Source organism: Lingula anatina, chromosome 2, assembly GCF_051362555.1.
Source record: "Lingula anatina isolate TDL-2025a chromosome 2, LinAna3.0, whole genome shotgun sequence".
Classification (NCBI taxonomy): Eukaryota; Metazoa; Brachiopoda; class Lingulata; order Lingulida; family Lingulidae; genus Lingula; species Lingula anatina.
Genome location: NC_141768.1, coordinates 26,065,331 through 26,079,548, shown reverse-complemented (window position 1 = coordinate 26,079,548; position 14,218 = coordinate 26,065,331). Strand labels below are relative to the sequence as shown.

The following is a 14,218-nucleotide window of genomic DNA, read 5'->3' as shown; positions in this document are numbered from 1 at the left end:
CTGTCTGCCTCACTTTACGTCAAACTAACATCTCTGTCTGATCTGAAGTCTTTTTAAACATCCATTTTCTGATGAGACCGTTCTCCACTGCTCCCCAATTGCCTTGAAAATGCAACAGGTGTGATCCAAATAGATGGAAAACGATGGACACGACAAGTCTTTCATGTCCCATAGTAATACAAAGATAACGAAAATGTACATGTATATCAAGTGGCTCGAAAAAAAAAACATTACGAATCTTAAAGTTTAATAACTTCAAAAATTTAAAGATCAATGACATTAAGGATATTTTCGGGAAAAAAATGTTTTTTATAATGCTGAAATTTTCGTGCCTCTATCTTATTTACTTTTGGCGAATGGCACCCGTCATGTGTTTTTGATTTGATGATTATATCAAAATGTTCACTTTGACACTTGAAGTTTTCAGTGTTGACACATAATAATGCATCAGAGATCAATGCAAAATTTCAATTCAAAGCTTTAGAACTGTTGAAGTAATTGAACTTTGAAATTATGAGCCAACCGATATACGAAAAGAACGACTTTTTTTTCGATTGTTTCATTTTTTTATTCGTGAGTCTCTGATGTCCCTGTATACAACAAAACTAGTTATCTGTGTTAAGAACATTAATTAATTAATATTCAATTTCCACCCAGTGAAGTCATGAAAGACGCACCCTGAAGCAACAAGCAAAGACATTTGTCTTTTGCTCTGAGTTTTGTAAAACTCACAGCAAGGGTTGATAGAAGGAAGAATATCCCCGGCCCACCCTTGATATTTCGTTATGTCAATAGGGTTTGCTCCAGTCATACAATGTAAATACATTGCAGTCGTCATAATGTAGACAACAATACGCAGACAGATGCACACGTTTTTTCTAACCTTTCTAACCATATTCATCAATTCTACACATCTAATATCCAATATTTTAAGGTTTTGCAAAGTTGAAAAAATAATGAGACACTGACAGCGTTAACCTGTAGTAGCATATGTATGTTTTATCTTAAGATATTCAGGGAATATTTTTAGCAAGCAGCTTTTACTCTGCATAGTTTTTGGTCTTGCTATTTTGCACTTTCAGATGATATATTTTAAATATTAAAAAAATGAACTGCTGTGAAAATGTACACAGTCCTTCAATTTGCACTGACACTATATAACACACAAGGGTTTTCGCTGGGTGATTAACCAAGTGCAATCCTTTTATTAAATGGAGAACCCGTATCACTGAAACGATCACGCGTGCGTTGGTGTCGTTTACCTCAACTTATTGAATTTTTTCTTTTCCTTGCCATAACCATAATGGGCACTGTTGCTATTACCCGCTCTTCTTAAGTATATAAATTAAATCTTATACTGAAAGATAAAAGCTAGGCAAGACATTCAGAAAGAATGCGAGCCGAAGCCGAACAGTCTTATAATCTTCTGGGGATAGAATTACTTAACGAAGATCATCTTGGGAAAATGATAACCGGTGAAGTTTAACCATTGGGTTGGCTCATTGAATCGTTCACATTAAATTAGGCGCACTTTCTGTTGCTGGATCTGTAAGTGCGCTTTCTCTTTATTTGAAATTAAATTGCACTGATCGAACAGAATACCTCAGGGTAAATATGCATCAAAATTAGCCCGCAATATAATCATCTATTGCTGTATATTTTCATTATGTGTGACGAACACAGTCTGTGACGAAGGACTGAAGTCTGGAAAACCCATGTTAACTGCTGGCATTGTCATAAAACGTTGGCTACATGACAACTCGTCTTTTGACTACTATCACACAAAATTAAGTCAAAAACGCCATTTCCACCAGGATGACTTGATGGATCTACACGAGGTCCTAGCTGTCTTATTATAAATCTTGTTTGTAATATTAATCTCTGGGGGTTATTGAAGAAATATGAAGTAACCAGGAAAAGTTGCACGACCGACGAATCTCATATTCCTTGGTAAGTTTTTTTTTTTTTTTTGACGTAACGCATTACTTTCTGTTGGATTTCCATTGTAATCTCTGTTGCATATTAGCTTCCCTTGGCGTCTATTAAGAAGTCTCCAATTACGCATTTAAATGATCCGCGCAAGATTAATTAATCTTGTTAGGAAAGATATTGTCATCGTTGATTATCCACTGTCTAAATAATAGAATTGTTCAGCGGCATCTATGGTGCTTCGTGGTTACTTGCTGCATGCGTTTCTTTTTCAAGATTAAAAAACTTTATTTAACCCTTTCAAACACCCTTAAGTTGGAATTTCGTCGATGAATACTGAAAACCAGCCAAATATAAGTTATATAAGTATATGTTAGTTTGAAATTCCATCTTAAATATGACATTGTACGTCTTAAATCATCTAACAAGAACGGTTCCGAACGCCCAATGTAAGCGTAACAATGGTTTTATTGTTTATAAAAATTCAGATATAAAACGTTTTATGGAAATTGAAATAGGGATTATATAATACTTGAAAGCAAAACAAGAGCATTTTACGTCGTAAATACCCCCAACGTATGCTGTAGCACTAACATGTAAACCAAAGTCGTCACGTTTACGACAATATCTCCCAAATACAGCAGTTGTTCCATTAGCAAAGCCGACAAGAACTATGGATATACATGAGGCATATAAAATCAATTGTGATGCTTTATAAATACAGCGTTGCTTAATTCCGTTCTTCAATTTCAATAAAGCAGTCGGTGAGCATTTGAAATCTGAGCGCCAACGGCATAGCAAGGTCTATGGGGCGAGTCAATGATAAAGCAGCACATATGGATATCTACGATTCGGTACTAATGCACAAAAAAGTATTGTTTTCTACCATGTGATTTGGTACGCATAGTGTTCAATTATTTTTTGTAGAGTTTGGCGAGAAGTTGAATAATGTGCAGAAGCGGAAAGCATTGTTATTTGCCTTTACCAAGGTAACGCAAGTGTCATTTATTGTAATAGTAGTTGGTACCTGTCATTGATATGTGATGTAATTCCCCTGTGTCTTTATCGCACGACACAGGTAACAAAACAAAATACGACTTCACAGCTAAGTAACCCAGTGCAATACGCATATTCTACGTGGCTGCTTTATTTTACGTTATTAAGGCGTGCTTTAAATCATGCAACCAAATCCAGAGAAGAAAGCATATAGACAGAAAGGTGGGAAATAACCGTGAGTATGATAGAGACGAATGTTTTCAACACAGGTATGTATGGAGTTGCTATTGCCAGGGATTATGCAAGGTATTCCACAGATTCGAAAAATATTGATAATTGTCCATGTAAACCGTGGTTTTGTATTGTCATTTGACGTTATAGCTGCAAGCACCACCGAGTAGATAGAACAGGGTTAACGTTTCTTCAAGCAGTAAGGTTTACAATAATGTTCGCAAACATAAGTGACTTAAATGTTTATTTCCTTTTACATGTAGACACGCCGGCGTGTGTCCGATGTGAAACAATCAATAGACGCCTGTGAGTTTTAAGAACAACAATATGGCCGTTGGAAAAAGCCTTGTCTTCTTCATTATCTTCCTTGTTCACAACACTGAGGCTGCTGTTCAACCCCGGATGGAACTCACAATGTACGTGTTTTCTTTACGTGAGTTTTTAAAGATTTCTTTCATTGACAAACATTAGTTAAGTTGCAAGTGTAGGCCAATACAATGTAGATATGTTGACTTCACACGCCAATTCGAAATGGGTATCAGTGTACGCACATATCAATTGGACCCTAAAAGTCAATAAGGGGGGGATGCAGAGATTTCAAGATTAAGGGATGCCATATCTTAGAGGTACATCTTATTTTTTCCTCTTTTTCATCTTTTCCACCTAAATTTATCTTGATTTAAATATATTTCTTTAACCATCTCTATATTATGGCAGTACATGTGTAATATTCTGACTGCCCTGAACATTAGGCAACACGTACTTTCTGTTCCTGATGATAGACTTCTTAACATGGGAAATAATAACAAGTACGAAGTTTTTTCAATGAGGAGCCACTGTGCCTGTTAAATCAAGTATATAATGGCTGATTGCCTATCATGGTTTCTGATTTTTTTTTGTCATTTAGCACGGAATTTCTGGACAAGGTTCTTGTCGGATATGACAGACTACAACCGCCCCGAAAAGGTAACAGATAAAAATAACTTTTTTTATTAATGGTGCATTAATAAATATCTGCGTTATTGATTTTGCCTCACTATTTCATGCCAGTTTAATGGCGCGTCGGTGATAAATGTCCCGTTTTTCACCGTCTATAGAATTTCAGAGCTAAGCATGGTATCGGTTAATGCATTTATCATATTCCGAAGGCTTTTTTTCTAATTATAACGCAGTCGATTATATGCGTTTCCTTCTATATTTGGGATGACAAAAAGAAAAACTCGGACACTAATATTAGATACACAATGGGGACGCAAAATGTAGAAATTGTAGCAGTTAACAGTGTTTCAACGAATTGTAGTCGCTGTTAAAAAGAAAAGAACTGATAATTTAATTTTCTGCTGACTTCATGTACATGTGTGTACAGTGGTCCGAACAAATAGAAAAATTCAATCCGGGAAGGCGCATTTGCGACTGAAATTTCATTTGCCTGTCTTTAGCCACATAACTCTCCCAAAGTAGGCCTCGATGATAAGTGACAAATACTGTGTGTGGCAAGCATATTTTTCAGATTAAAAAGTCTAGCGTTTAATCATAACAGGTCCATCGACACAACTGTATAGTATGTTGCAATGTTCATCACGCGCTATTGTATTGCGTGATTCTAGTTGAAGGTTTTCCCTGTGGTACAGATCAACAATATAACATACACAACCGGCTTTGTTAAATTAAGTACAAACTGGCTGAGAATATGAACTACTGTCGATTAAAACGAAAAGTATATCAATATCAAAAGCGCCCTGCTGTAGTTATTTTATATTATTTCCAGGCCAATCGACAAGGGTGCAATTAGGGGTGTATGTGAACAGCTTTTATTCCATTCGAGAGCAGACCATGGTACGCATAACTTTTTTTCCGGTTTTTCCAATGCTGATGTATTCGGAGAGTATGATAGTAATAGTATCTATTCACAATCTATGATTCTCTCATAAGATGGTGTTGAAAAATCAATGCTTTTGTCGAGCAATTTCCTCCATCTTCCGAGTGCAATTAATCATTTTTACTAACGTGAAAATGGTTTCGTGGCCGCTATGTCTTTCATTCATTAAGCGAATTAGCAATATTTATATGTATTATTTTTAGGATTACTCTGTGAGTATATACTTACGCCAGAGTTGGGCTGACCCAAGACTGGCGTTCGCGCCAAATGCATCACTGGGTATAGGCACGATGATTAAATTGGACAACACCTTCTATCAAAGGATATGGATACCTGACGTGTATTTTCGCAACGAAAAAAAGGCCAGCTTCCACACAGTGACCATTCATAATCGACTAATGTACTTGTACTCAAATGGAACTGTATGGTATGTCACAAAGTAAGTCCAATACATCAGTCTCATCAAGATAAAAGAACTTAAGTAGAAATTGAATGGTCCTTAGGCGAGATGGCATCTTTTTTTCTGTAGTATAAGCTGCGGAATCAATGCTTTGTTCCATTGACTTTTGCCATCCCCTGGAGTGTGAAGCGTGGCAATCTCATTAAAATGACAGTTATAGTACGCCATATTGCCCTCAGCATTCGCATGCTTGTTTATTGTCAAAGGCTGCTAAAGCTCGGTGCCAAGTATTGATGTTTGCTTGGTCACTGAAAGGGCACTGACTGTAAAATGCCATATTTGGTATTTTCTTATTTCATTATCCTCGTGAAGCAATCTGCTTGTGATATTAATATTTTGCCGATTGCATTGATGTCCACGATGCAAAAATGAACCAATTGCCTCACACCCTACAGAGTGATACATGTATATTTTTAGCATATTGAATGAAATTCTTTGAAATGTCAGGCTGTCTTTGGCTTTGATTTAATAAAAAAATACAGAAGCCAGTGTGCGGTGTCTACAGAAAATGTGTAATAACCACAAAATAAAACTGGTGCAGTTTTATAGGTTTGCAAGCAGTTTTATTACTGCGAATAGGCATATTTCATCTTAAGCGGTACTGTTTTCTGGAGACTTAACGCTCCAGTTGTAAGGGAGCGACAACATAATATTAAGTCATCTATTACGTAAGAGAGTCGTCTGAACGGCCCCCCCTGCCATTTAATCCATTTGATTTTGATTCGTACATTGGGACTTGTGAAATGCGGGAAAAAAACGTAGCTTATTCAGATTTTAAGACCAGTGAAGGGAAATTTGCTTGATGTGAAAAGAACCAGAGTTACCAATATGGATAACAAATCCCCCTACTAATTTATTTATTTATTTATTTATTTATTTATTTATTTATTTATTTATCTATCTGTCACTTTTTGGCTTTATGATGTTCATTTTTTTCTTTTTCTGGTTTCTGTTGCTTAGAATAACAGCTACCTTGGACTGCCACATGAACTTGAAGGACTACCCATTAGACAAACAGATATGTCCAATGATGTTGGAGAGTTGTGAGTATTAAAAGATTCATTTTTTTTCTTAGGCACTTTGTGTAGACCTATAAACGAGGTAAGCGGAATAACGGTTCTTTGCGAAAGGGAACATATTCGATGACGGGCAATTGTGAATCGACTTTAATGTAAGGCACCGTCCGGTTATATGTATCTTTAATCTTGACGGGAAAAGGGAGTTTGAGAGGACACTTATGTTTTCTATAGTCGAAACATAATTATATGTATCAATCTTATTTGAAACTGTTGCAATGGGGTAAACATTTTAACATTTTGCTTGGTTCCACTCACCAACGCTGTAATACCATCATATGCTTTAAGACAATTCACAGTAATGTGAACAATCCTATTTTACAAATTCTAGTTGGCAACACGATGGACACATTGCACTTCGAATGGATGACAAACGCGGTGGAGAAGGACCCGAGTCTGAGGTTGCCCGAGTACCGCTTTGATCAGACGGACTTCCAAGACTGTTCACAGAACTACACGGCAGGTGGGTGAGATCGCGCTCCAAGGCTGAATCTAGACGGTCATTTAACAAAAACCTTTGAAATTTTACGTGAACGTTGTCGTGAAACGCTGAGCAATGCTAAATATTATATTATTCGCGATGGCAATAATTTAAGAAACGGCGATTAATTCTCATTCATTCTAGTAAATCTGAACTGACAATGGTATTTCATTTGGAATGGCCCATTCGGATGCCTTAAACTAAACAATTATCTGTTTAGAAGCGATTAAAACCAGGCCCCGCCATGTAAGAAATTCGCTTCAACCATATAATATACTTCTTTTGTATTTCAGGCGCATTCCCCTGCCTAAACATCGACTTCCATTTGACAAGAAATCGTGAATACTACATAATGCAAATATACCTTCCCTCCGGACTCATCGTCATCATGTCATGGGTCAGTTTCTGGATACACATCGACGCCGTTCCGGCCAGAGTGACCATCGGCCTGGTCACCGTGCTGACCATCACCACCCAGACCACTGCGGCGAGAGAGTCCCAGCCTCGCGTTTCCTACATCAAGGCGATTGATGTCTGGTTTGCCATGTGCTTGATCATTGTGTTCGCCTCGCTGATCGAGTATTCGTTGGTGAACAATTTTACAAGAAGACAGGTGCCCAAGCTGAAAAGGGTGACGACTCCAGCGAGAGGAAGGAAAATGATTATCACGATGCCATGCCCGTCTGCCAAAGAAAAGGTTCGTTCTGTTTTTACTGAACTCACATGTAAGCGTTTCAATATGACATCTACATGTATATGAGAGTATGGGAATATGTATAAAAAAGACAGAAAATTATTTATCTAAAACATTTTCTTTGTTGGTTATTATAGTAAGTTTAACAACCCATGACAATTAGCAACGTTTTTTTTTTTTTTTCAAATATCGCACGGTACCTTAACATGGATTGCTTTATTCCATACCGATGATAGTGCAACTAACACACGCTTTCGCTATCCAGTTACAATAAAGGCATGGGACCTTTTAGTTATTTTTCAAATATTGAGAATCGTAGCGGCTCAACACACTTCACAAAATTACATTGTTTTCAGCCCCAGATCAGCATGTGCGAAGAACTAGACGAAGCTTGTCCATCGACGTCAAAGGAAGAGACTGTGAAGGATCCAAATGGTCGGGAAAAGGCAAGAAAAGTGGACAAAATTTCCAGAGTTCTTTTTCCGATGTGCTTCACCATATTTAGTCTGATATATTCGTGTTACTATGGATTTTGAATTGTTCCACAGTTTGTTCTGCTCACAAATTGTCTGGCAGGACTTGGGCGGAGATCAATTTTGCATGAAACATATCAATAAGCATAGTGTCAAAGTGACGTCATCGTGATGAGAAAAACTCGTGCATTTGCAAAATCTTCACTCGTCTTTTTTTCTCTTTCTTTTAACATGATTTTGGTGTGAAAAATATCATGCAATAATCTGCTGAAAATTAAGACACCTGTTAAAACGTTTTTGGTGTTTTTGATTGCAGCAAAAGCTGGGTTTTGGAGGGTTTTCTTTCAATTTTGATCCATAAATGTCATCCGTATTATAAAGTTGTACATCGTGCCAGAATTCATATACGTGTGCGTTTCGTCTTTAAGATAGCACACATGATGGCCTTTCCAGTCCGCATTATCTGTTTTGGTCAGAATCTATTTATTCTTTAGTCAAATATAGATTACATGTTGGCGCAGTCCTTGTGCCAATAATCGAGTCGGTTGGGAATAACACAAGTGAAAGAAAATCTCAGAAGAGTTCAGATCATCATCCTCCTCAACCGAATTGTGTAACCGCAATAACGAAAAAACGAGGCAGTTTGCTCATAATGTAAAAAGGGAAGCCAAAATCCCGACGTACCAGATATAATGGTTATTAGTATACGCAACTAACAATCAAGGAAATTGAATTTGAAGTATCGAACAGCAGATACTCCCGGTATCTTAATATCAAGCTAGCTGACTTAATCTCCCGTTTTCATCAATTTTCCTGGATGTACGTCATTTTAGGTGAATTTGATTACATGTGAGAGAAGTGTGAGCTTCCTATTATAACACAACGATGCATCATGATTCCCCAACTTTTTGAAAAATCGGAATGATGGTAATAAAGTTGGATTTTCCTGCCTTTCAGTCGATTTGGCGGCAGAGCGGGATTAATACTCTGGATTGGTTATTATACGGCTTCGGCCGAAAATCGGATTTCTATCATCTGATTGAGCACTGGCCCTAAGATATGCCTGTCCATGATGGATACCAATGTTTATTGTACATGTAACGTGGTGGCATTTCAGTGAATGGTGTCCTATCTAAAGACATTGAGTTAAGTATGGAACATGTACATATATTTAATTTAAGGTGCTACCGTGTGTCTGGTTTGCGTTTAAGACGATAGATCTTAGCCTACCGCATGAAACAATCGTATTTCATAATATTTTGTTCACCATGATATAAAATCATATGAAAAACATTGTGGTGTATAGTGTCTTTCTTTATCTTATTGATTATGCAGTATCAAATAAAAACACTTACAGAATTGGAAAGCAAATGTTTTATTTCGCCATATTTCATTGTTTCATTCAAAACTCCTATATGTAATTGAAAAAACTTGTATCTTTTTACTACAAATCTAAAGTAAGTCGTTAAGATACCATATACTTCCTTTCCTGGTGTATTATGTATATATACATACATGTACTTCTGGCGTTTTCTCTTTCCATCGGGCCATTAGAGAGAACTATCCTTCGACAAGAAATCAAATTATTCGGTTATCAGTTTTTGACCATTTAATTTATCAAGCCTGTAGTTCACTTAATCCAATAGATTAAGGTCATTAGTCTGACCCTTGGTCCTGTCATCTGAATGTAGCTACCATAAACAAGTTGTACTTAACGCTGATGGGATAAACTTTCATGCATGTAGTGCAACGGAGTCTCATTTATAAAGTATAGAGTGCATCTGATCTCGGCATTTTCTGGGCTTGTGCCAAATAAATAAATGAAGAAAAAGATATCTGATCCTCGCCCTACTGGGAATCGTGTCTAGAGCAATAAAGAAATCGTAAATGAAGCCTAAGGCACATTGGGGATATTTATCTGTCGGCAGAATTATTTTTGAAAAAAGCAAGCGCAACATTTGGGCAGCGTTACCAGTACTGTTAGAGATAACAGAAATTGAATTATATGCCTTCGTTCATTCCAACAGCAAATTTTTGTTACATAAAGGCAGTGAAAAGAAGGGGAAAACCAAGGCATAACCTGTGCATATCTTGTTTGTCTTTTCTTGAGAGAGGGGTAGTGTAGAGTCATTCCATCCGCCATTTGGATTCACGCTGTGCACTATGATCAGGTTTTACAGAATTGATAGCTTCAGAGAAAGTTGCCTGAAAGGAACGCAGCGTCTGAAGAAAGAGCTTTAAGAAGGTTGCGGGTTACCGCAAAACAAGTAAACACTTTTGTTGAGAAACATTAATACTGCTTATTAATTGTCCCAAGTGCACGCGACAGCGGTGTATTCCAGAAAAGAAAGCCAGCGCAACAATTTCATCTTTATTCTGATAGATTAAAGACATTGGAAAGCAATTTGCTGCCACGAAAATCGATACCGTTGCAGCTTCACATTTCTAGCCAAGAAAGACAAAACAGATTACAATATATCTCGAAACATTGTTTTAATGTTGTTATCTGCTTTCAAGGGAACCAACGCATACATTCTGTCTATTAATCCAGATCGGGGCTATTACTTCTTCCCAAAAGTAACGAACTAAGAAGTTTCCTCATGAGTGCAACTAACTATAAGAGGTTCGGTGAGCAGATGCGTCAGCGATCGATTTGAAATACTACGTTGGTATTGTCAGCGATGTAAATTCTCACCACTGTATATGCGTTTGAATTGTTTCGAAGATGGCTCATATTAACAACGTGCTGTGTGGGGCTCGTTTCTTGAAATTCATATTGGTTTCATTTCTACGCTGTATGTTGTCAGTTTAAGGGCGTACTACGTTGTTTTCCCTCTGTGACATTTTTTTATCACTTAAATGGACAGATGCATAACAACTGCGCCTTACATCTCGCCAACTAAGTTAAAAACAGAAATTGCACAAAAGAGATGACACAATGCACTCGTATGAGGCAAATAATTCAAATCAATGTAAATTGGTGTTTTTTTAAGTACAAGGCTTTTCTAGCGTCATAAAATGCCCACCGGGTCAAGTTGGCGACATTAACCTACAAGACACTATCTACAAAAAAATCAACAGAGATCTGAGTTAAAAATGTATGAGATTGACCGTCATAAGTGGCGGCGGCGATAAGTAGTACCGCGTCTACTGGGAATGAGAATATATTAAAAGGAGACAGCTTTTGACTTTATAATATTAACTACCCTGCCTAAGTAGCAAATTTAATACTGTAATCATTAACTTACAATAACTGTGTTAGCCATAAAATTGATTTTATGTATAATAAATAAAACCACAAAAACGCCAAGTTGGTAAAGCGACCTAATTCAATAACCGATATAACAAAATAGCGTCACAGTGGGTATTGAGGTTTGTTTCGCCAAACTGCTATATTTGCAAGTCGGCCAGAGCAAATGTACAGGGTTTAGAAGTCTGAAAGGCCGCTCAGATGTCTCGTTTTGGGTCAATAACTACCTGCGGATTGAATTGCTTTGGTTTTTATTTTTGTTTTCAATAGTGACAATAACCCATCTAGGTATGTCAAGTTTTGCATTTAACTTTAACCAGGCCTTTCAAAGACCAATATATGCAATATGCCAACAGTCTAAGCTAAGCAAAAAAGCTGTTAATGTTGATTTCTTCTCACAAAATGTTTTTATTTTGATTGAAATGTGGGAATTGTGACATTCGAGAGTGCGGTCATAGACGTTTTTTCACAAACAAACCAGCCCATTACTTTTTCGTTGAAAATTATGTATCCACAACAAATAACCTTGGACATGCATGTTCCCGCCACAAAACTTGATAAATTTGACAACAAAGGCTTGCATGACCAGAGAAAGAACGCGATTTAGTAATTACATTGAATGTTCTATTATTTTTATTAATTGCATTATGGTATCAAGAAAAATGATTCAAAGCTTCGACAAAATGAATTAAGAAGATTGGCAATCGTCTTAATTGTTGTATGTCTATTTTGATAGTCGCAATAATAGTCTGGTACAAGCCACGGTTATGATCACAATGTTATCGTAATTTCCATGTAGTCGTATTTTTTGCGAAGTTGACATTAACTATAAAACATTTTATGTGCATTATGTGCAATCATGTAAAACAACCCAAGTCTATCAACTTCAATTTGTACATAAGCCCGGCATTATACCAATCATATGACCTTCTTATTGAACGATTTTCGGAATAAAAACTTTTTTACAGCCCTTTTTTACAGCCCTTTTTTACAGTTTCATGATATCATTTTTAGTCATTTTAATTAATAAAAAAATCATTGGCTTGTCAAACCTTGCTATTTTATCTGCTATTCAGCACTTGGCAAAATTATTTCAAACCATGCACGTTCTTTGAAGCTTGCAGAATAATCAAAACCCATCTGTGTGTGTCAACACCGTTTGTCTTAACATGGAAATATTGCCTCAATCTTCTTTGGCAAAGTTTCACCAGAAAACAACCGATCAAAAAGGTCCTGGAGAAAAATCCACTTGATGTTGCAATTACCCCCAGACCTTGACGAGGGCGTCTCTAAAATGCCAGGAAAAATAATAGGTATTGCCGATTTAACAGTGACGGTCACCTTTACACGAGTTATTCTTATTGCTTTTACCATGTACATTCAGAATAACTGACAATATGCTCGATGTGAGCGCCGAATCATGCCACTGAATCCCCTACTGGAACAAGAGTATCCCCAGATGCGTCTATGATGGACCAGGGATTGCTTCCATTGGGAATCAAATCATTTTTATTGACGGTGCTAGATTTAGGTTGTTCAAACAAGATCAGTGTAAAGAAGTCTGCGGAGGAGTCAAATAATTCTGTCACGACGTCTAACGATATTCTAGCTACAAGCGGACAGAGTAGGGCCATTACTGCGTGTGTGTTCCCCCTGTCTGAGACCAAACCCACAACCGGCGCAGAGGTAAGGTTTAAGGGCTAACAACTGTTCGTATGATATCCATATTTCACAATAAATATATTGTAAACAATTTATAGAAATACAACAAATTCTATTTTACCAACAAAACGGCATTTAACACGATTATTGTGGAATTTGTGCTTGTCATCACATCACGTGACCCCCATAGATTGCTACACTATGTTATAATCTCTTAAGAGAATATTACAAAAAAACAAAAAAAAACTTTTTAGAAAAAAACAGGGACTAACTTTGAATGTCGGAATGGATTCAGTAACCATTGGTTAGTATGGGGAAATTGTCCTTTATCCCAGGAAAATCCATTTTTTTGCCAAAATGAACAGTTGTTATCCCTTTAAGGAAGATTGATGTTTTGGATTGGTTGGACAGACTAACTTGGCAGCTTCGAATCCCAAAAAGAGAATACTCGGGTACGCAGGGCGCATTCGTGAAAGTTTAAGACATCAAGCCATTGCAAAATCGGTTTTGGAAGGGGTAGGTATTTCTTTACACATCAACTCGATTACCCCAAAAAATCCTTTCTCAGATTATCCCAAGGCGCACGGCGCTGCAAGCATTTTGTGTGGTTACATGTGCTAATGTTCGTTTCTAATGAAAGAGTACATAATCTAATGCAATTTGGTTAAGTTTCATGCTTCGATTGCCATTTGGCAAAATGAATATCATATTCTAAATTATTAAACACTGGCTAGCTTATCCTCCGAAATGTCCCTCCGAACCGGGTGCTATCTACACCCAATGTAAGGATTTTTCAGCTGTGCTCAAAAGTGCTTCCAGCTGCTTCAACAGGTAAAATTGGTACCCTAGCACAATGACAGCCCTACAATGTATGTGTTATCGACGTGTTGATCAGCATAGGTCCTTAGTATTTGTCAGATATTATTGTTTGATGTATACGAAAATAAAAGAAAAACTCAACGTATGTCATATAATGATATATTTCAGGGTATGTAACCTTAATCCGCTTCCATTGCAAGAAAAAAGGGATCCTCGTCATCCTACGATAGATCATATTGCTTAACTTATAAAAAACGTAAAATGATTC

At 37.0% G+C, this 14,218-nt stretch overlaps 1 protein-coding gene across 3 annotated transcripts; it reads left to right on the top strand.

The window, feature by feature from the left end:
* The first annotated feature begins 2,864 nt into the window (after positions 1-2,864).
* On the top strand, positions 2,865-9,584 carry LOC106153789 (glycine receptor subunit alpha-2). Of its 3 annotated transcripts, XM_013527887.3 has the most exons (9): positions 2,865-2,918; positions 3,420-3,572; positions 4,064-4,122; positions 4,925-4,992; positions 5,239-5,474; positions 6,456-6,538; positions 6,903-7,034; positions 7,346-7,749; positions 8,103-9,584. In XM_013527887.3, the coding sequence occupies exons 2-9, from the start codon at positions 3,484-3,486 to the stop codon at positions 8,280-8,282; spliced, it is 1,251 nt and encodes a 416-aa protein (XP_013383341.1). In that variant the 5' UTR covers positions 2,865-2,918; positions 3,420-3,483; the 3' UTR covers positions 8,283-9,584. The 3 variants fall into 3 exon arrangements, with proteins under 3 accessions (XP_013383341.1, XP_086863011.1, XP_086863012.1); XM_087006885.1 differs by lacking the exon at positions 2,865-2,918 and having other exon boundaries at positions 2,951-3,572; XM_087006886.1 differs by lacking the exon at positions 2,865-2,918 and having other exon boundaries at positions 2,952-3,589.
* The last annotated feature ends 4,634 nt before the right edge of the window (positions 9,585-14,218 follow it).

Excerpts from the sequence above, each read along its gene's own strand:
- LOC106153789 (XM_013527887.3), top strand. The coding sequence starts at position 3,484 with ATGGCCGTTGGAAAAAGCCTTGTCTTCTTCATTATCTTCCTTGTTCAC. Across the intron at positions 4,123-4,924 it reads ACTACAACCGCCCCGAAAAG|GCCAATCGACAAGGGTGCAA; the intron begins GTAACAGATAAA and ends TATTATTTCCAG. Across the intron at positions 6,539-6,902 it reads TCCAATGATGTTGGAGAGTT|TTGGCAACACGATGGACACA; the intron begins GTGAGTATTAAA and ends TACAAATTCTAG.